The sequence below is a fragment of the Vombatus ursinus genome, unplaced genomic scaffold, assembly GCF_900497805.2.
Source record: "Vombatus ursinus unplaced genomic scaffold, bare-nosed wombat genome assembly UNPS02014791.1, whole genome shotgun sequence".
NCBI classification, from domain to species: Eukaryota; Metazoa; Chordata; class Mammalia; order Diprotodontia; family Vombatidae; genus Vombatus; species Vombatus ursinus.
In genome coordinates this window covers 79,905,415-79,926,625 of record NW_020954569.1, presented here as the reverse complement: position 1 = coordinate 79,926,625, position 21,211 = coordinate 79,905,415, and the positions used below count along the sequence as shown (strand labels likewise).

General features: G+C 39.4%; 2 protein-coding genes across 2 annotated transcripts in view; one reads left to right on the top strand and one right to left on the bottom strand.

The window, feature by feature from the left end:
• The window catches only part of CCBE1 (collagen and calcium binding EGF domains 1), a 353,266-nt gene that overhangs the window by 97,942 nt on the left and 234,113 nt on the right, over positions 1 to 21,211 (top strand). The window lies entirely within an intron of this gene.
• On the bottom strand, positions 9,141 to 9,450 carry LOC114048220 (40S ribosomal protein S27-like). Its single transcript, XM_027869146.1, has one exon. It carries the CDS (start codon positions 9,448 to 9,450, stop codon positions 9,196 to 9,198), a length of 255 nt encoding a protein of 84 aa, XP_027724947.1. The 3' UTR covers positions 9,141 to 9,195.

Genomic DNA, 21,211 nt, shown 5'->3' with positions numbered 1-21,211 from the left:
GTGAGGCTGTACTTGGAGTCAGGAAAACCAGGGTTCAAATCCTGATTCAGACACTTCCCACTTCAGTGATCCTGTTCTTTTTCACTTCAGCCCTCAGTGCTCTAGGCAATGATGTAAACTAGTCTATGTATCATTTTTTTGTCATCTGTAAAATGGGGAGGGGTGGCTAGGTGGTATAGTAGATGCTGGAGTCAGGAAGACTCATCTCCCTGAATTAAAATCTGGCCTCAGGTACTTCCCAGCTGTGTGACCCTGGGCAAGTCACTGCACCATGTTTGTCTCAGTTTCCTCATCTGTAAAATAAGCTGCAGAAAGAAATGGCAAACCAGTCCAGTATCTTTGCCAAGAAAACCCCAAATAGGGTCACAAAGAGTCAGACATGACTGAATTACACAACAATAACAAAATGGGAATAATAAGAGCACCTGCATCTCCTGGTTATAGTGAGGACCAAAGGAATTAAGATATGTGGAATTAAAGGAATGAAAACCTTAAAGCTCTATGTAAATGTTAGCTATTGTTGGTGGTGATGGTTCACCCTTACTGGGGTGTAGTGAAAAGAGGGCGGGTCTTAGAGTAGATCTATCTTGATTTGAATCATGACTATGTCACCTACTAGCTGTATGTTGTTGAAGTTGAGTCATTTCAGCCAGTATGGCATAGAAGACATAACCCTAACAGATTTTGTTTGTTGCTGTTGAATTGTTTCAGTCATGTCTGATTCTCCATGACCCCATTTGGGATTTTCTTGGCAGAAGTACTGGAGTGATTTGCCATTTCCTTCTCCATCTCATTTTACAGATGAGAAACTGAGGCAAACAGAGTGATGTGACTTGCCCAGGGTCACACAGCTAATAAGTGTCTGAGGCCAGATTTAAGCTCATGAAGATAAGTCTTCTTGACTCTAGGCCCAGCGCTCTATTCACAGTGCCACCTTGCTGCCTCACTTTTTGGGACTAGATAGCTTCAACTTCAATATGTAAGTTATCCACAGTTACATCTGTGTGGGCACCCTCTCCATTGACACTGGTGGCAACTCTTTTTCCTTGGAGAAAGTTTCTTGTCAATTACTGTGGCTGAAAAAAGTTTTTTTCATCCAATGATAAATTAGCTAGCCTAGACCTCAGAGACATAGCTCATGCTGGGCCCGTTCTTGAAGACTTTCTGTCTTAGGGGTACTTGTTCGAACTTGCATTTCCATGACATGGTCTTTGAGAATACAGACTCATTTCTGTGGAGGATGGCTGGATTATTTTAATTAAATGTGCTTTTTTTTTTAATTGAATTTTTTTTGTGTGTGTGAGGCAATTGGGGTTAAGTGACTTGCCCAGGGTCACACAATTAGTAAGTGTCAAGGGTCTGCGGTCTGATTTGAAATCAAGTCTTCTAGATTCCAGGGCCAGCGCTCTATCCACTGTATCAGCTAGCTGCCCCCTAATGTGCTTATTTTATAACATAATATAGAATGATTTGATGGTGATGGATTTATTTTATGGTATTCTTGTCATTTTGTATTTGATACTTGGAATTCCTTCTCTTGACCTACTGTCATTTGTCATAAATCTTAGTTATGGGAAGTAAATTTTTTGAATTCTAAATGCCTTCTATATTCCTTTCTATATTGCCTAATACAGTAAAATCAAGGTACATTATGACTTGATGATACATGGATTCAATGTGAATATACTTGCACCAATTACCTGAGTAATTAGTTCTGATCCTTTCTCCTACCCCACCCCATGTAAGAGAAGAAAAGGTTTGTGGGAGTTTCACCTCTTCTTCCTTCTCCTGCCAGCCTTCAGATAGACCTACTGGGCTCAAACAGTATAATGGAAGTCAGAAATCAAAAGAGATGAAGAAGGAAGCATGGAAATCCATGGAAAGACCTGGACCTGGATAACAATAAAGCCTTGCCCAACCAAAGATGAGCTGGATATTGAAGCAATCTAGTAGTATAATCAGACAGCTAGTTGGCGCCATAGTGCACAGAGTGCTGGGCCTGGAGTTAGGAAGACTCATCTTCCTGAGTTCAAATCTGGCCTCAGACACTTAATAGCTGTGTGACCTTCATAAGTCACTTAACCCCGTTTGTCTCAGGTTCCTGATCTTTAAAATGAGCAGGAGAAGGAAATGGAAAACTACTTCAGTATCTTTGCCAATAAAACCCCAAATGGGTCATGAAGAGTTGGGCATGACTGAAATAACTGAACAACAAAAAAGTGGTACAGTGGAATTTCATACTTTTAACATAAGAATCAAAATGAAGTCTTCTAGTTTGTAACAATTAAGTTATTTTGCAATCTGACTGTGTGTGGTTCCTAGTCTAAGTCATTGAAATACAGAAGAGGACAGAGAGGTAGATGAGAATACTAGAGTAACTGTCTTATTCATATAGAGTTTGGAGGGACCTTAGAGGCCATCTGCCTCTACTAGGACTATTATTAGAATTCAATATAGCAAATGTTGATTAAGGGCTCATTATAGGGGAATGTCTGACATAATGAATAGAGAGCCTGAGTTGGAGTGAAGTTGTGCCTTTGCTAATACTGACTGTGTGACCCTGGGCAAATCACTTCATCCCTCAGTGCTCCAGGCAATGATGTAAACCAGTGCCCGGTCCCAATGAGCTTACGTTTTACTGGGGGACAGAGATGGAAGCATGATTAGAGCTAAATGAAGGAGAGACACAGAAAGGGAGACGAGTCAGCAACGGAGTGAGAAGCTATGAATCCTTACAGTGGATGAGGAGAAAGTGTCTTCTAGTCTTAGAAACTGGCCTGTGCAAAGGCATAGAGATGGGAGGTGACATGTTGAGTTTTAGAAACAACTTGGCAGCACTAGAAGCCAGTGTTTGGCATCCTTATCTGGCACACTGAAGCAGACAGAGGTTAAGTGACTTGCCCAGTGTCACATGGCTAGTAAGTGTCTGATGTGCCAGGCAAAACAGTATCAGTAGAGATAACATTTAAATGGGGAGACAGCAAAGGCAATAGCTTTTTTGGGGGGGGGAATAAGGGAGGGGTAGTCTAGACCCATGATTTCATTTCATTTTGTTTTGGAAGCTGTTCATGAGGAAACATCTTCCATCAATGCAGATTTGCAACTGTTATGCAACTTCCAGTCTTAGAGAAAAGTAGAACAGTGATTAGGGTTACCCAACCTGTATATGCCAAAGGCTGAACTTGAACCCAGGTCTTCTTGACTGAAGCTGGCTCTCTATCCATTATGCCATTGCTGCATCCCTCTATGTGGGTTATAGTTAAAGGCCTCAACAAGAATGTAGTGTCCATGGCAAGGCTGGACAATTAGCAAATTTATCAGGTGTACTTTTGTGAAACACTTGCTAATTTAGGTTTCCTAAATTAGAACCATCAAAAAAGGGAATGGGCTGCCCCAGAAGGTAGTGGATCTCCTTACTTTAGCTCTTCAAGAAAAAGTTTGCCAGGCATGACCTCCATCAGGGATTTTGTAACAGTTACTTTTTTGGGTTATCAGTTGGAGTAGAGGGCCTCTGAGATTCTGTGGTTCTGAGGATGCTTCTATTCGAAAGTTAATTATTTTAGGCCTTTTGCCTTCATCAAATGAGATAACAAATGTAAAGTGCTTTGCAAACATTAAAACATTATATTCCGTTGTTGTTCAGTCATTTTTAATAGTCTTTGTGACCACATCTGGGGTTCTCTTGGCAGAGATACTGGAGTAGTTTGCCATTTCCTTCACCAGCTTATTTTACAGATGAGGAAACTGAGACAAATAGGGTGCAGTGATTTCCCCAGGGTCACACAGCAAGTAAACGTCTGAGGCCAGATTTGAATTCAGGAAGATGAGTCTTCCTGATTTTGAGCCCAGTGCTCTATTCGCTGGGCTACCTGGCTGCCCAAAGCACCATACAAACGCTAGCTATTATTAATTCTTCTTTCCTTACTATCTACCCTACCTGCTCCCAAGTCATGCTAATTCCTTTCTTTGTACATCTCTTCCTGCTATTTCTCCCACCTGGAATGTCTCCCTTCCCCTCTGGGTGTCCAAATCCTAACCTATTCATTCTTCAAAATCTGGCTCATGTTCCACCTTTCCCAGAAACTTTCTGGTGTGAAATGTCAGATTTGTGAAATTCAAGCATATTTGTGGGGGGAAAACAGGCAATTTTGATTTACTGGGGGCTATAAACAAGACAGAACCACTTAAAAATTAGCTTCAGGAATGGAAGTATAAAAGAAACATAATTCAAGAATAAGATAATATTTCTCCCTTGCTGTGGACACTAGCTGGCATTCTGCCTATAGGCATGGCATACACTTGTGTAAAATAAAAACATGTAAAATCACTTAATGCTCTCAAAGAGTCAGTATTTTAGGTTGGAAAAGTATTGTAAAGACCAGCTAATCTAACCTCCTCATTTTACAAAGGAGGAAATTGAGGGCACAGGAGAGGTTAAGTGACTTGTCTCAGGTCGCTTCTGACAGAGAGTTAGAAGCAACCGAGAGTCCAGGTGTGCCACATTCTGGTTCCAATGTTCTCTTTAATAATCACTTACAAAAACCTTTTTAAATAGTTTGGATTTAGGTTCATAATAAGGCCAGCTATCTGAGGAGCAAGCATTTATATATTACAGCAGCAAATCTATATAATTTATACAGATTTTTTTCAGAGGATAATTGGAGGGGGTGTCCCTCATTCGGGATTTAATTTGGACTTTGGTGATAAACTCAGATTTTAAAGGATTTAATCACTGAAGAATAAATATATCTCAGCTCCATTTTGACAAATGTTACTTTGCCCCTGTCATATGAACCATTAGTAAGTTGACTAAGGGTCTGATTTGTACTGATTTCTCATTTGATTTTAAAGTGATCCACCCCTTTGATTAAACGTGAGGTTGGGCAAGCAGGCCCTGGGGTGAGGCAGCAGGCACTGACCCTTCCAGCCCCTGGTAGCACTGGGCTGGATGATCTCCTTTGAAGTGTGGAGTCTCCCTGCTTTTTGTGACTGAAGTTTGACCCTATGACCCTACAGGCAGACAGGATTGGGTTGCAAAACTTTCAGTAGATGCAGATGCTTTCCTGGCCCCAAAATTAAAAGCCTGTGTGGTAGAATGCCCCAGGACAAGCATTATTCAGAGTCAAAGGCCACCCAGTGTAACACAGTTTGTGCTTTAAACCTGTCCAGAGAAAACACCAAAAAAATACAAGGGAGAGATTTCTGGCCTTCGGCTTTTCATTCCACCTGTTGTCCTGTGACCTGCTTCTCATCCAACAAAGGGATGTTCACTGCTATGTTGGAAAGTTGCTTTTCTCTCCACTCTAAATAAAATCACCTTTCTCATGTTTCTTTCTTGGGGACTCCTCTCTCTTTTCCCCTCCTTTCCTCTACCTCTCCTTCCTTCTCCTTTTTCTGTGCCTCTGCCTCACTGTCTTTGTGTCTTGCCCTTTCTCCCAACCTTTCTCCGTCTCTCTCCCTCTGTCTTTGTTTCTGTTTCTTTCCGTCTGTCTCATCTCTGTCTTTGTGTCTCTGTCTGTTTCTGTCTCTTTCTCCATTTCCATCCCCCTCCCCTCTATGTCTCTTTCTCTCTCTCTCTACTTTTTTTAGCCCTAGCATAGAGTCATTCAGGTGCCATTTCTCAAGATAAGCAGGTATAATACACTGACAAAGCATCTCAGATTGATTTTAGTCTTTGTGTACATGAGCGTGTAAAGAATTTAATACTTAATAACTATGTATTGAGAGCCAGCTGTTTATAAGAGCACAATGTGGAAAGCTCTGCACCCTATCCTGAAGGAGCTTCGGAGGCTCTGGCTCACAGATTTAAAGCTGGAATGGGTCCCAGAGACCAGCTAGTCCAAAATCTTTATTTTACAGATGAAGAAACTGAGGCTCAAAGAGCTTACGTGACTTACTGAAGGTCATACAGATAGTAAGTAGTGGGCTCAGGATCTGAACTCAAAACACTGGAAAGAACACTGGATCTGGAGTCAGAGAACCTGGTTTTGAATCCCAGTTTTTCTCACCTGTAGTACTTGGGCAAGTCACTTGCCTCAATTTCCCTATATTCAAATGATTCCCATGTCCCTTTCAGCTCTATTTTAATGCTCCAAATTATCATCAGCAGCATTTGTATAATATTCTATATGCGAACATTTTTTCCACGTATGTTATTTAATTTTATCCTCACAACAACCCTGTGGGGGTCGATAGAGCAAATTTTATTATCTTTAATTGACAGATGAGGAACCCAGGCTCAGGGAGATCAATAGGCCTCCCCAAGGTCACATGGCTAGTCTCCAGCAAATTTAGGAATAGAATCCAAGTTCCCAGACTGAACATGCTACTAAATTGAATCTATTACACTTTTTAAAAAAAGACTTGTCCCAATGTAAAGTACTTTGGTTCTTACGATGAAAATTCTCCTTTTGCAAATTAGATATATTTTGCTTCAGACTGGCAACCCTACCTCAGACTTCAAAATCCCTCCCATTTACCAAACACTTCATTCAGGGCTAAAGAGGAAGGAGAGAAAGGCAGCTTTCAAAGAAGCAGGAATGAAGGAAGGGAGTTTGGCATCTGGCCTCAAATAAGTTTTGCGAGAACCTAATCTGAGCCAAGCTGGCACTGCCTCCCTCTAGGGCTGTTAAGCCGGGATCCTCCTAGGAGAGCCACATTCCCTGCAAGGAAGGGAAAGAAACATCCTTGGACTCTGCTCATTGACTTATTGACTAACGATGAAACCAATATGTCTTTCTAAATATTTTAAAAATTGCTATTTAACCAGAAGTGCCTTTTAACCAAAAAATCACATATTGCACCAGAATCCAAGTTATTCCAAGAATGATTCTTTCGAATCTTTTCTGACCAGTCTTCTGGTTTTTTTCCTTGTCCCTTATCTGTGTAGACCTGTGCTTTCAAACTTTCTCCCTTTGTGGCCTTTCCACCTTGGTACCCTACTTCACTTCACCCTAAAAACCCATGCAAACCTTTGATTTGCTTTGTGGGAACAACCAATATAATGCAGCTGTTTGGAACTCTTCAGATCTTCTCTCCTCCTTACATCTTCAAGACGGGGCCAAGCGTTTGTGCACAGTGAGCCCAGAAGGGCTTACCACACAGAAACAGCCTCACTCCACCCGACAATTGGATCCATGAATACATGACTTTGGACAAAACTGTGTTACTGGGAGGTGAGGTAGGGTGTGGTTAGGTCCACAGGGCCTGAGACTGGATGAAAAAGAAGAACCAGAACCAATTTGGCCCTGGAGTTTAGCAACATTATTGCAGAGTGAAGGATGATTATGGTGGACTGTGTTCTTAGCAACATTAAGAAAGCTGCTGGTTGGAGGTAAAGTTATGAGGTAAGTATACAGCTTGTTCTTGCCAACAGAGTGAACGTCTTAGTTTTAGGATTATCTTTTAATCCCAAAATAGCTGTGACTTCCAATTTAAGAAATATTTCTTTCTAACAGTAGTATTCTTCAGATTTAAGTGGCCTCTTTCCCTCAAAGAGCCTAGAACACTTTTTTTTTTTACGTATTAACAAATTTGTCTCCAAACACTACTTGCAAAATATGTGGGTAGGGTACCATAGCCCATTTTGTAGATAGGTTAGTTAAGGTACAGAGGTATTGTTAGCAAGACTCAAATCCAGTGAGCTGTATCCCAATTTAGTACAACAAATTTCTGGTTTTCCTAATAACCATACATTGTAGCAATAACCTATTCTAATTGTTATTAAATACATTTAAACTGTTTGAAAAAAACATTTGGAGACATTTTAGGTAAATAACAGAATAATTTGCATTCCCAACTCTTGCCTCTGCTTGTTTCTCATGCTGTTCTCCCAGTTTGACATACTATACCTGTTGTTACTGCCTGTCCATATCCTCTTCATGGCCCTTCCTGGCCCATGTAACACCTTCTCCATGAAGTCTTTCCTGACTACTGGAGACTACCTATATTTCTCTCTTTCTTGAATTCCTAGACTACTTGTGATCTGTACCATATGATTCAGTACTTAGCTAGATAGTATTTGAGTGTGGTATAGTTGAAAGAGTGCTGGACTTGAATTCTGGAGAGACAGTTTAAAATAGTGTCTCTAATACTTGCTGTATGACCCTGGGCTCTCTAAGCCACAGGTCCTCCTCACTCCAAGGCTGGCACTCCATCTAATGTACCACCTGGCTACTCATGCTACTACTAAGCCTATACCAAAAAGATATCAGAGAAAGAAGGAAAGGTCATCCTACATGTACAAAAAAAAGTTATGGAAGCTCTTTTTGTGGTGGTAAAAAACTGGAAGCAAAAGGGATGCCCATCAATTGAGGAATGGCATATAAAGGCCTTTGTGGCATATGACTGTGATAGAATATATTGTACTATAAGAAATGAAGAAATAGATAATTTCAAAGAAACATAGAAAGACTTGTATGATGAACTGATGCAGAGTAAAGTAAGCAGAACCATGAGAACAATTTATACAGTAACAACACAGTAAAGACAGAAAGTTTAAAAGCTGCAAGAGCTATGATCAAATACAATAACCACTCATGATTCCATAAGACCAATAATGAAACATACTATTCATGACAGAGAAGTAGGTAATGGATTTAAGATATTGTTCAGTCATGTTTGACTCTTCATGACCACATTTGGGGTTTTCTTAGAAAAGATGCTGGAGTGGTTTTGCCATTTCCTTCTCCAGCTCATTTTACAGATGAGGAAACTGAGGCAAGAAGGGTTAAGTGACTTGCCCAGGGTCACACAGCTAGTAAGTGTCTGAGGCTGGATTTGAATTCAGGTGTTCCTGACTCCAAGCCTGGCACTCCATCCACTGCACCACCTGCCCATGGATTTAGGGTGTAGAATGAGATATAGATATTTTTATACACTGTCAATAATGGAATTTGTTTTGCTTGACTATTTTTGACGTGGCCTGCCTGGTTTTGGAACCCATGTTGAAGCTGATTCCTTGACTACTGAAATGTCTGCTTTTGATGCCTGAAGAATTGCTTTTAAGGCAAAAAGGGGAAGGCATTTGGGGTTGATTCTAATGTCAAACATGGATTCCTCTTTGTAACACCTCCTCAGGAATTGAGAAGAACTTGGGACTCTTGTGGGTAGTCCATTGATTCACAGAAGCATTCTTTTTTTTTGTATCAAATTTGTTTTATTCTTTACAGTTTTTCAATCATCTTGATTCAGTCATTAGTGCTGCTTCCGTCTGAAGGAGCATCCTTCTGTAAGTCTTGCCTTTCCTCCAGTAGGCTGACAGAGCACAGTGGAGCATCCCACACAGAGAACCACTGTTTGTGCGTGGCTGAAGACAGTGGCGATTTTATAGCACCCCGGGCACTTTATGTCCATGAAATATGAGTTCGGACTCTGCACCAGGTGCTTCTTCTTGTGTTTCCGCTTCTCCTCCTCAGGAGAGGGGAGCAGAAAGTCTTTAAAGAGAGACATGTTGGCATGGGGAGATCTTCACCCCAGGAAACCACAGAAGCATTCTTAGTAGAGAAGAAGGGAAACTGTCCTCTGGATTTCAGCCCTTTTGTTGGCTTAACAAAAACCTGCATGTTTTACCCTTCAGCCTTGGCGTGAGGCTATACTCACTTACCCAAGCATGCTCCTGCTGGCTGGGTTGGTTGTTTAGATCATTAGTGAGTACATCAGAGCCTGCATTTTTAGTAATGGCGAGTTGGAGTGCTTCTTGTTCATAACCATATTGGGTGTGTACATTTTTGTAATAATAAAGATGGAAACTGTCTGAATATACTCTCAAACAATGATTTTGGAAGTAGAGATCAAAGTCTATTATAACCATCTGTAAGGGACTCCAATATTTGTCATTTTTGTTGTACTGGAATTTAGTTTTATCAGATATGGCTTGAAGTCAGCAGTACATCCATCAGGCTTGGAAATCTTTCTGCCACACAGAGACTCCTTGTTGTTTTACAGGCAGTCCATGACTTGCATCAGTCACGTGAATGACAGCCCAGAAGCTTCTGGGTTTCTCGTTTGCTCTCCCTTGTCACTGAGCATTTTCTTCCCCTCCTCCCTCCCTTTCTTTCTTGCTTCTGGAGATCTTGTTGTTTCCTGGAAAATCCTTGGGTTTCCCAAGCCCAGTCCTAACTTCACACTTCCCCCAGAGAGAAGGGAAACAGGAAGGGGGGGGTGGCAAAGTAAACATCATTGTGGGGGCAGCCAGAAGTGAACACTTTGACTTCTCTTCCCATGTCAGCACAGGTCTCAGTGGCAGCAGGAAGAGGAAGGGACTGTACCATGCCCACCTTTCTGTTAAGTTTGGGGCAGCAGCAAAGGGGAGGGGACACAGAGAGGGGAGGCTATATCTTATCCTGGCTCTCCTCCCTCTAGCCCCTGCCTCTCTCCTTCCTCCTTAATCTCTGCTCCTAGGCACGTCCCTAGGCACTAGTAAGCCCTCATGCCTTGGAGGTAGGGGTGGGTACCATGAGGAGAGGGAGTAGAAGTACCTGCTTTCACAGTCAGGGAGACAGTGGAGGGAGATACACATAACTTTTGGGTAGTCTAAATGAAAAATCTGAATCCATTTTTCTCATCAAAAGTTAAGCTCTCTAGTACTAGGTTTTGGGTGTATTTGGGTTAGTAGACTTTTGTGGGTTGGCTGGAGAATTTAAACAAGATTTGTAACATTATTTGTATAGGAAACTAACTTCCCTTAGGGAACAGATAATGAAATATAACTCTCTGCTCTTGGCAGGGAAGTGGGGGCCTGTGAGAGCAGAATATTTCATACGTTTTCAGATAAGGTCTCTGTGCCAGTTGTTTTTAGTTAATTGTTTTTTATTATTATAGAGAAGGGTTCAATTTCAAGGATGGAGAGGTCTATATATAAAAATGACTGCAATGTAAAATCAAAAAGCATCAATAATACTTTTTTTAAAGAAAGAAAAAATTTTCAACATTCCATACAATTGACTTAAAAATGAACTTTTGAAATATAATCTGCTTCTAAGTTGGGGTCTGCCTGTAATAGTATTCTTCATTTGGGGATTTGGTCTATGTCATAAGTCCAGTGGTTTGGGGAGAGGGTTGGTTTGTGTGTTTATTTATTTTCAATCAAAGTGGGAAAAGGGCAGTAATTATAGAGTATCAGAATGGGAAGCTATCTCAGAAATCATCCAGCTCAACCTGTATCTCATAGTAGTTAGATTTTAAGGAAGTGTCACATTGTTGATTTAATGACAGGCTTTATTGAATAATATACAAACTATGTAGACATACTCATTCACAGAGGGAGGGTACAAGAAGATTTGGAAACATCTGCTCGAGGGCCAACTTCTGGGTCTCCATTATTGGCCCTAGGGAGATGGAGCTGAGTGTATAACTGCTCCCAGAAGGTGGGCAATCCAGACATATTCTGACCAGCTGGTCCTCTGATCTCAGAGACCCTGTGGTTCTCTACTGAGTGAGACAAAGAAGGTGAGTTTCTTAAGCTAATCTCAAGTAAGTTAAGGTAATCACAGAGGTTGAAAGCATTTCTTTGGAAACAGGGCCACTCTCATGGACATTCTTCAATCCTAGGAGTTGTCTCTATCTGCTTAGCCTTAGCCTCATCCCTCTTCTGAGTGAAGGAGACTGATCTAACCTGCCTTGATCAACATGAATGAAAATCACTTCTATGACATCCTTGAGGATGTCACCCAGAGTCTTCTTGAAGCCTCCAGTATTGTGGAAATTCATATCTACTGGCACAGCCCATTTTACTTTGTTGTTGTTTAGGCATTTTTCAGTTATGTCTGATTCTTCATGACCCCATTTGGGATTTTCTTGGCAGAGATACTGGAGTGGTTTGCCATTTCCTTCTCCAGCTCATTTTACAGGTGAGGAAACTGAGGCAAACAAGGTTAAGTGACTTGCCTAGAGTCACACAGTCACTAAGTGTCTGAGGCCAGATTTGAACTCATGAAGATGAGTCATCCTGACTCCAGGCCTGACACTCTTTCTACCATGCCACCTAGCTGTCCCTCATTTTACTTTGAGCAGCTCTAATTATTAAGTGGAAATCTGTCTCTGTAGAAGTTCCACCCCTTTGCTATTTGTTATGGCCTCTTAGAGACATGCAGAAACAATCTAAGCCTCTTCCATGTAGTCAGTCTTTCAATTAATTGAAGAGAGCTATGTCTTAAATATTCCTTTCTTCAAGTTAAAGACTCCCCAGTTCCTTCAAGTGATTCTTATATGGCATGGTTTCCAGACCCTTTACTCTGATTGATGTTTTTAGATATTCTCTAGCTTTTCAACATCTTTTCTAAAATGCAGTGCCCCAAAGTAAGCATAGTATTCTAGATGTGGTCTGAGCAGGGCATAATCTTAGCCTGTTGTTCTTTATTACATGGAAACTTTTAACAAAATTTAATTGTTTATGATAAATTTATGTATGTATACTTTTGGTAATAAATGACAAAATAGATTAATAATATTTAGTATGCATTTATATGACTTATTAAAATTTTTTAAAGTTTTCTTTATATATGTGTATCTGCAATTTTCTGTAGTACACAGCAAATCTCCAAAAATTCCTGTTTAATTATTGACGGCCAACCTATGAATAACCAAAACTGTGAATGTGAAATTCGAGAATATCTAGGGATGATTTTAGTTGTAGATTGTAGTAGTAGTAGTAGTAGTAGTAGTAGTAGTGTAGTTGTAGATTGTAGTAGTAGTAGTAGTAGTGTAGTTGTAGATTATAGTAGTAGTAGTAGTAGTGGTGGTGGTGGTGGTGGTGGTGGTGATGGTAGTAGTCGTAGAAGTGGTAGTAGTAATAGTAGTTGTAGAAGAAGAAGTAATAGTGGTGGTAGTAGTAATTGTAGTAGAAGTAGTGGTGGTGGTGGTAGTAGTACTAGTAGAAATGGTGGTAGTAGCTGTTGTTGTAATAGTAGTAGTGGTAGTAGTAGTAGTGGCAGTGGTAGTAGAAATAGTAGATGATATAAAATGACTTGCTGCAAATTTGAGCATATATATATTCCCTGGCTTCCTTCAAGAGTCAGCTCAACTTCTACTTTCTGCAGGAGCCTTTCCTCATTCCCTCTTCTCCCAAATGAGAATACCTTCCCCTCTGAGATTAACTTCCATCTATTTTGTATATTTCACCTAGTTATTTACCTGTTGTTTTCTTTATGAGAATATAAACTCCTTGAGGGCAGGAACCATTGCCTTTCCTTTTATCCCCAGTAATTAGTACAGTACTCAGGATACATAAATTCTTGTTGACAAGTCCAGTAACCTTGTCAAAAAAGGAAATGAGTTGAATCTGACATGACTTGTCCTTGCCGGTTCTATGCTAGCACTTAGCAGTCCCTATTTTCTTTTCTAAATGCCATAAGCCATCCTTTTGATAGTATTATAGAATTTTGTGAGGGTCTAAAGTCAAGCTCACCAATAGTTTGAAGGATCAATCACTCAGTCCACAAACATTTGTTAAGTGCCTACTATGTGCCAGGTACCATGCTAAGTGCTTGCAATACAAAGACAAAAATGAAACAGTCCCTGCCTGTTGAAGTGGGGAGAGGCTTGGGGTAGGAAAACCAATGAGGAGGCCATTGCAATAGTCTAGATGGGAGGCAATGAGAATCTCTATTTTTCCTTTATTTTGGAAATTAGTATCACATTTTTCTATCTTCTGCTATACCTCTTGCATTCTCTACAATTTTTCCAAGTTAATCAAGAGTTGTCGAGCAATCACTTCCTTCCTTCTTTCCTTCTTTCTTTCCTTCTTTCTTTCCTTCCTTTCTTTCCTTTCTTTCCTTTCTCTCTCTCTCTTTCTTTCTTTCTTTCTTTTTTTCTTTCTTTCTTTCTCCTGGATTTTTCTTCATTTGGGTCTGCTGACTTGAACAAATTGAGGAGGTTTGGTATGGTTTCAATATCTCATTAAACTTGGGTTTCAGTTTCTAGCTTACCATTTTAATTATCTTCTTTCTAGCCCAAAGATCATTATCAGAGGAAATAGAATCAAAGTATGAGCTAAGTGGTTATGCTTTCTTACTGGCACGTGTGATCCCATAACCCTTTACATTTGTCCCTTGACCTCCAGTCAAGGAATTTATTCCTTCTCTGGCTTCCTCTTGGTTCCAGTATATATTAAAACAAAAAACAAAAGCCAAAAAAATCCACCATTTCCCTCTTGGTATTCATTGTCAACCTCAGTTCATTCTGAGTTTTAATGGTCTCGATTTTATTTTAGAGGTTTTCTTATTTATATTGATCCCCAGTCATCTGCCTTTGCTTCTATCTTATGTCCGTGTCTTTTAAAAATCAAAGTGAGTTGATGAGTTCCCTTTTATCTACATTGCTCTTTTTCAACAGACCTACCTTTGGAGTCATTTGTATTAATGTTATCAAAATTTGGTTTTTCAGAACATCCCATTCCTCTTTAGCTGATTTAGAATCCTAATTTTGTTTTCTGTTAACTCTTCAAAATTGACTAATCCCAAAACTAGAGTATGCACTTGACCATTCCTAGGGTCCTCTCTGTCTCTTTTCTAACATGAACTCAAATAAAGAGTGATCACTTCTTCCCAAGGTTCCCAGCATTTTTCCTTTAGTAGACAGATCTTCTTGATCCCTCCAAATCATTTGCAGATAACAATCCCCTTTGTTGCTTCCTCTACCTTTTGAAGAATGAGATTTAAGCAAATCAAGAATTTTAGTAGAGAGAAAGTTCTAGTAGACAGACATCTAGATAGGTACCTTGATTAATGAATAGGCATCTAGATAACTGTCCCCTAGATATCTAGGGAGTTAAAGAGTTCTTGAACTTTTTTGTGCGCATCCTGGACCCCTTTGGAAGACTGGTCAGGTCTACAGGTCCCTTTTCAGCATAATGTTTTTAAATAATTGAAGGAAATGTGAAATTTCAATTAGAGGTTAGTGAAAACAAAGATACCTTTTTTCCATCCAAGGTCATAGACCCTCTGAAATCTATTCCTAAACTATGGGGGTCTGTGAACCCTGGGTTAAGAATCTCTGAAATAGTTAAAATCCTCTGTCAGTATACTATGTCCTGTCTCCATTCCAAGTTTGTGACATTTCCCAAATTTACCATGTATCTTTGCTTTCTGCCTAGGTGCTCTGTAGTCTACTCCTAATGATAATCTCACTCTTCTTTCTCACTCAATTCATCCTCACTAAAATGTTTTCCATCCCCTACAATCTGTTTATTTTCTTACATTAGTTACGTGATATCCACTAAAATGCAATTAGGTGGTGTAGTGGATAGAGTGCCAGGGCTGAAGTCAAGAAGACTCATCTTCATGAGTTCAAATCTGGCCTCAGACACTTACTAGCTATGTGACCCTGAGCAAGTCACTTAACCCTATTTGCCCTGGTTTCCTTATCTGTAAAATGAGCTGGAGAAGGAAATGGCAAACCACTCCAGTATCTTTGCCAAGAAAACCCCAAATGGGGTCATGAAGAGTTGGATACACCTGAAACAATTAAATAACAGCAACAACAAATGCACTTTCTACCACTCCTTTTATTTCACCTGGCAGGGTAGTATAGTATAGTGAAAACCACCATAATAACATTGATAAAAATGATGTTTATAATAATAATAACTAGAATTTATATAGGACATTAAGATTTGCAGAATGCTTTACAAATATCTTGTTTGGTCCTCACAACAACCCTGAGTAGCAAGTGCTATTGTAATCCCCATTTTATAGATGAGGAAACTGAGGCAAGAAGAGGTTAAGTGACTTTCCTAGAGTCACATAGTTCGTAAATGTCTGAGGCTAGATCTGAATTCAGGTTTTCCTGATTCCAAGTCCAGAACTCCAGGTCCACCTAGTTGCCTTGGACATTCTGCAAAAGGACATTCTGTTCCTTTTGAATAAATTACTGTCTTTCATTGATATCGTTCAATCAAGAGGCCCCATTCCGACAGACCTTAACAATAACTCCAGGGTTGTATTTACCTCCTTGCCTTAAGATATGGAGCTCAACCTTGTTTATTATCTAGACTTTGTGCTTATGTGTACAGGCTTTTTTGAGACAATGAGTTTTATTACTGTCACTTTCTTGGATACAGTCTCCTGAGGATTACTGATCCCTTCCACTGATATTCTTACTCCTATGTCATACCTGCTACTCTTTGTAGTATCTGGCTTGGTGGATAAATGCCAGTCATTTTTTCTGTCCACTTCCATTTTCCATTTAAATTTCTCCCAATCAGATTCACAAAGCTTCTAGCAAGCCTATGTACAGGGTGTCCCAAAAGTCTTAATATAGTTTTAAGTTATTAAGTTATATTATTTATTTATGATAAACCTCACTGTAATATCAATCCATTTATAATATTGTCTCTGTGGAACCAACTTCCCTCCCTAATATTGTTTTAAGTTCTTAGGTTATATTATTTACTTAATACAGATCCTACTGTAACAAACTTAGGTCTATATTTAGGCTATTTAAGTTATTAAAACCGCACTAAGACTTTTGAGACACTGTGTTTACACAGGCATAATACATACATATATGCACATACTTGTGTATGGTTTTTATAATTATATACATAAATATGTATACATATACTTATTAATTATATTATCATACTATATAACTTACATATATGTATATAATTTTATTTTCCAGCCCTCAAATGCATTCTATCACTGACCAAGAGTCCTTCTTTATCTGTGGTTCAGAAATCTAAATCCTATACCCAAATATTACATTCTGAATCAGCTGCTTACTGTGCAAGTCTATCCTTGTCTTCTGGTGTCACTACCTCTACTAGTGACAGTGATAAAAAATACCATTTCTGCCTTTGAGACCTTTAGTTTCCTGTCTGGGACTTCATCATTCCATTCGATTCTTTCTAGATTCCTTCTGGAATCTAAACTCCAAGAAAGCAAGGATTGTTTCCTTTTTGAATATGTATCTCCTACACTTAGCCCAAAGTCTCACACATAGTAAATGCTTAATAAATGTATGTTGAATTGGATTGCTTGCTCCCATGTGGATTAAACAGAAGTGGGTAGTAGCTTTCAGTCTTACTGAGTATCAGAAGGCTCTCTGTTGTACCCCAGATATATGTTCCGGGAAAACAGTGACCTCCTTAATGTTTTTCCAAGGCCAGCATCTATTTACATTGGTACCCTTTGTATCATGGAATCATCATGAACTTCATGCACATGGCTCTCCTGCTCTGAGGCTATATTGTGTTTTTCTTTTTTGCTTATGTTCTTAGCTCTGTGAGGCAGACTCTAATTAAATTAAATTAATTTAACCCTTTGCCTCAAATCACAATTCTAGTAGTGGATGTGGCCATATAAATGTGATCCTTAATTCTATGCTATGTTCATGACTAATTTTATGTGTAGTCAGTAATACCAATAACTCATATAAACCTGCCACTTGATGGTTTACAAAGTGCTTTCTCCACATCAATTTTGTGAGCTAGTATGAGTATCATTACTCCCATTTTACAGATACGGATGCTGAGAAAAGCCGTCAGTTAAACTAGTAATGATCAGAGCTAGGATTTGAACCCTACTCTTTTGATTCCAAGTGTTAGATTTAAATTCAAATCCTGCCTCAGGCACATATTACAGTGTGATTCCAAGCAAGTCACCCACATCCTCTCAGCTTTGATTTCTCCCTCTGTAAAATAATAATGATAATAATAAATAATAATAATAGTACCTACATCACAGGGTTGTTGTAAACATCAAACGAGATAATATTTGTAATTTGTTCTTGTTGAGTCATTTTTTCAGCCATGTCTGACTCTCCATGACCTCATTTGGGGTTTTCTTGGCAAAAATACTGGGGTGGTTTGCCATTTCCATCTTCAACTCATTTTTCAAATGAGAAAACTGAGGCAAACAGGGTTAAATGACTTGCCCACGGTCACACAGCTATTAAGTGTCTGAGGCCAGGTTTTAACTCAGGAAGATGAGTCTTCCTGACTCCAGGGCTGGTGCTTTATCCACTACACCATCTAACTGCCCCAATATATGTGAAGTGATTTGCAAATCACGACGTACTATGTACATGTTAGCTCCTGTTAATAGAATCTGTTACCATAATCAGGAAAGCAGGACAGTAAATTTATGGGACAGGAAAATGACATCTGTTGCTACTAGTTATATATGTTACATATACTAGTTACATATAAGTTTCTCTCACTATGAGGCTGTTTATTGCTAGTAAATAAAAACATCAATAAAACATTGGATTGATGTTGGAGCTGGTCCCTCATACTACAGTGCTAGAAACGTGTGTCTCAACAGGACAGAGAACCACAGCAGTGAAGTTCTGGGGAGTGTGATTGCTTATTTGACTTTGTGTCCATCATAGCAGTGTTTTCTTGGAGGAATTTGGTGTATTGGGTTTTACTATGAGCCTCCTGAGGCTTCAACTCAGAAAACAGCAAAGGGTTTGGACAATGATGACCCTTAGTCACAAGGTCAGGCCACAGATGAGTCATGATACAATGGAAAGAGCCCTAGATTCAGAGTCAAAAGATCTAGGTTCAAATCCTTGCTATGTCACTTACTGCCTGTGTAACCTCTCTGAGCCTCAGTTTCTTCATCTGTAAAATGAGGTTGGACTAAATGAACTCTGAGGTTCCTTCTAGCTCTAAATCTCTGAATCTGTGACCTTCTAAGGACTTCTCTTTTGTCTTGGTTGAGCCTATGTCAAAGATTACAGGACCCAGGCAGTTCATTTCTCCCAATTCATCAGTTGCTTCTCTTATCACTTGGCCAGTCTTGATACTTAGTATTATATTTGTTTTTTATTGCATAGTGTCCTCTTTATTGTGTGTATATGCATTATACCGAGTGAATATTTCAGGTTGCTTTTCATTTTCTACCCAGCATGCTTCTGGGTCACCTCTCAGACCGTCCAGCTGGTCTGTGCCTCAAGGAGCAAGAGCCCAAATTTCTCATAGTACTCTCCCTGGACCTCTGCTATGCACTTATCTCATTCTCCCTTGTGTCATAGCCTAAGTCCAGCATGATTAGGGAGGTAAAGCTTCAATTTCAAAAAATATAATTCTTTCCTAAACCACCTAGACGTGATCTCTGGATTATCCACATTTTGGGATAACCAGTAACACTTTGTCCTTTTGTTAATATGGCTGATTGAATGAGATGAGACTGTAAGAGAACTTTCTTTGATGACACCACTGAGGACTGAGTTTAGAAAGACCAAAGTCACCCATTGCTTCCTGGGTTAATGCCAGTTGTCTTGACCTTTGTCTTGCCAGTGGACTCCAATGACTCTGGGGGAGAGAATGAGACTGATGACCCTTTATAACTCTACCTCACCCAAATCCAATCCACGTGCAAGTCATCATTGTGATGTCATTGGTCCTCTTCAAGAACAAAGGACCACCCCCACCACCAACAATAGGATTGGCTCATCCATTAAAAAGGACAGTTAGTATGGGGTTTGTCTGATGTTGGGTGTGTTTTTTTTGATGATATATGAATAATGTTATAGTGAAATATCAGTCAGGGCACTGTTATATAGGATGTGTTTATATTTGGAATGGAATGGAATCTATCATTAATTCTAAAATAACACAAATGAACAAGGGTTCAAAACACATTCTACAGAGGACTGATTTCTTGGTGTTTTTTTTTCTAACACCCCACTAAGGCTTTGTTTGTATTACCCTAATCCATGATAGAAATGCTTGATTTACAAATACTCAGCTGGCCAAAAGAAATTCAGGAGGAGATTAACATACGACCCATATCTTTGAAGAGCAAGCAATATTTACTACTTTATTTGAAGTCAGTTTGTAATGAGATGTCATAACAGCCTCTTTAAGAATGCAGATAATTAAAACAAACTCCAATGTATAAACTTTATTTTAAAAAAACAGACACACAGGAAAATATTTTTCATAAAGATGGAAATATTTCATGCATGGAATACATGTTCCTTCATGCCATAAACTATTTTCCATATATGAGGAGAAAACTATTCATCTCCTCCTCTGTTGATTGTACCTGAATCCATGGAGTATACCTCACAAAGTAAGTATACGCCTAAGATGGGAATGCTCCTTTGTTCCTCAAAGAAATGCTATAAATCTGAAAGGGTAAAAATAGGGTAGGCTGTTTATGTTGAATTTTAGCCCATAGTCATCGTCTTCCTTAGCATCTACTTACTGCAAAATTGTTGTTTGTCCTTTGTTCTCGAAGAGGACATGCAAGTGAATTGAATTTAAGTGAGAGAGGGCTGTGCAAAGTCACCAGCCTCACTCTGAGCTCCAGAGCCATCTGGATTCAGGGATAAGATATAGATCAGGATGACTGGAGATTGCCCCTGATACAGTGGGAGACCTTGGCCTTTTAAAGCTAAGGTCTTTCCTAGTTCTCACTTTGAGTGAGGCAAAATACCTACTAAGTGTAAGGAAGTGTTGAGCACTCCAAGAATTTTAAGTCATGGGTCTGGCAGTGTTCTTCTCCTTAGTGAACTTAGAGGCAGAGGGATATGGTAGAAAGAAAGCTCAACTTGTAATTAGAAGACCTGAGTTGTGGTGCTGCATCATAGGCAAGTCACTTAAAGACTCCAAATTATAGTTTTTTAACCTATAAAATGGGAACAATATCGCTTTCACTCTCTGCTTCATAGGGATGCCATATTTATTCTGTATATGCTTAAATAAATGCATGTTAGCTCCCATTATAAAATGTATACACATTAAGAGCAAAGATCATTTTTATTTTTGTATCCTCAGCACCTAGCACATAGTAGGTACTTAATGAATGTTGAACATTAGGGAAAAAATCCTTTCACTTATACCATCTAATTTGATCTTCCCATAGCTCAATCAGTAAGCATTTATTGAGCACCTACTATTCACCAGGCCTACTATGCTTCACAGTTGTATTTGATTGGGGAAAATAGATAATACACACATAAGCATAGTAGAAGAAACTGAGAAAGGAGAAAGCACTAACCACCTGGCAGATCAAGGATGGAGGAGGTCACATCTAAGCTAAACCTTGAAGAAAGATAAGGATTCTGAGAGCTGAAGATGAGGATGGAATACATTTCTGGCAAGAGGAATGATTTTTGCTGCTGTAGACCATATGAATATAAGTTGTTATTATAGTTATTTGGGAAGACACACACACATGCATATGTACATGCACACATACACAAACAAGTCCTTTCAGATGTGGTTGTTTTCAAGTATTTAAATTTCAACAAATTTTAC

Coding starts and splice junctions, on each gene's coding strand:
- LOC114048220 (XM_027869146.1), bottom strand. CDS start 9,450: ATGTCTCTCTTTAAAGACTTTCTGCTCCCCTCTCCTGAGGAGGAGAAG.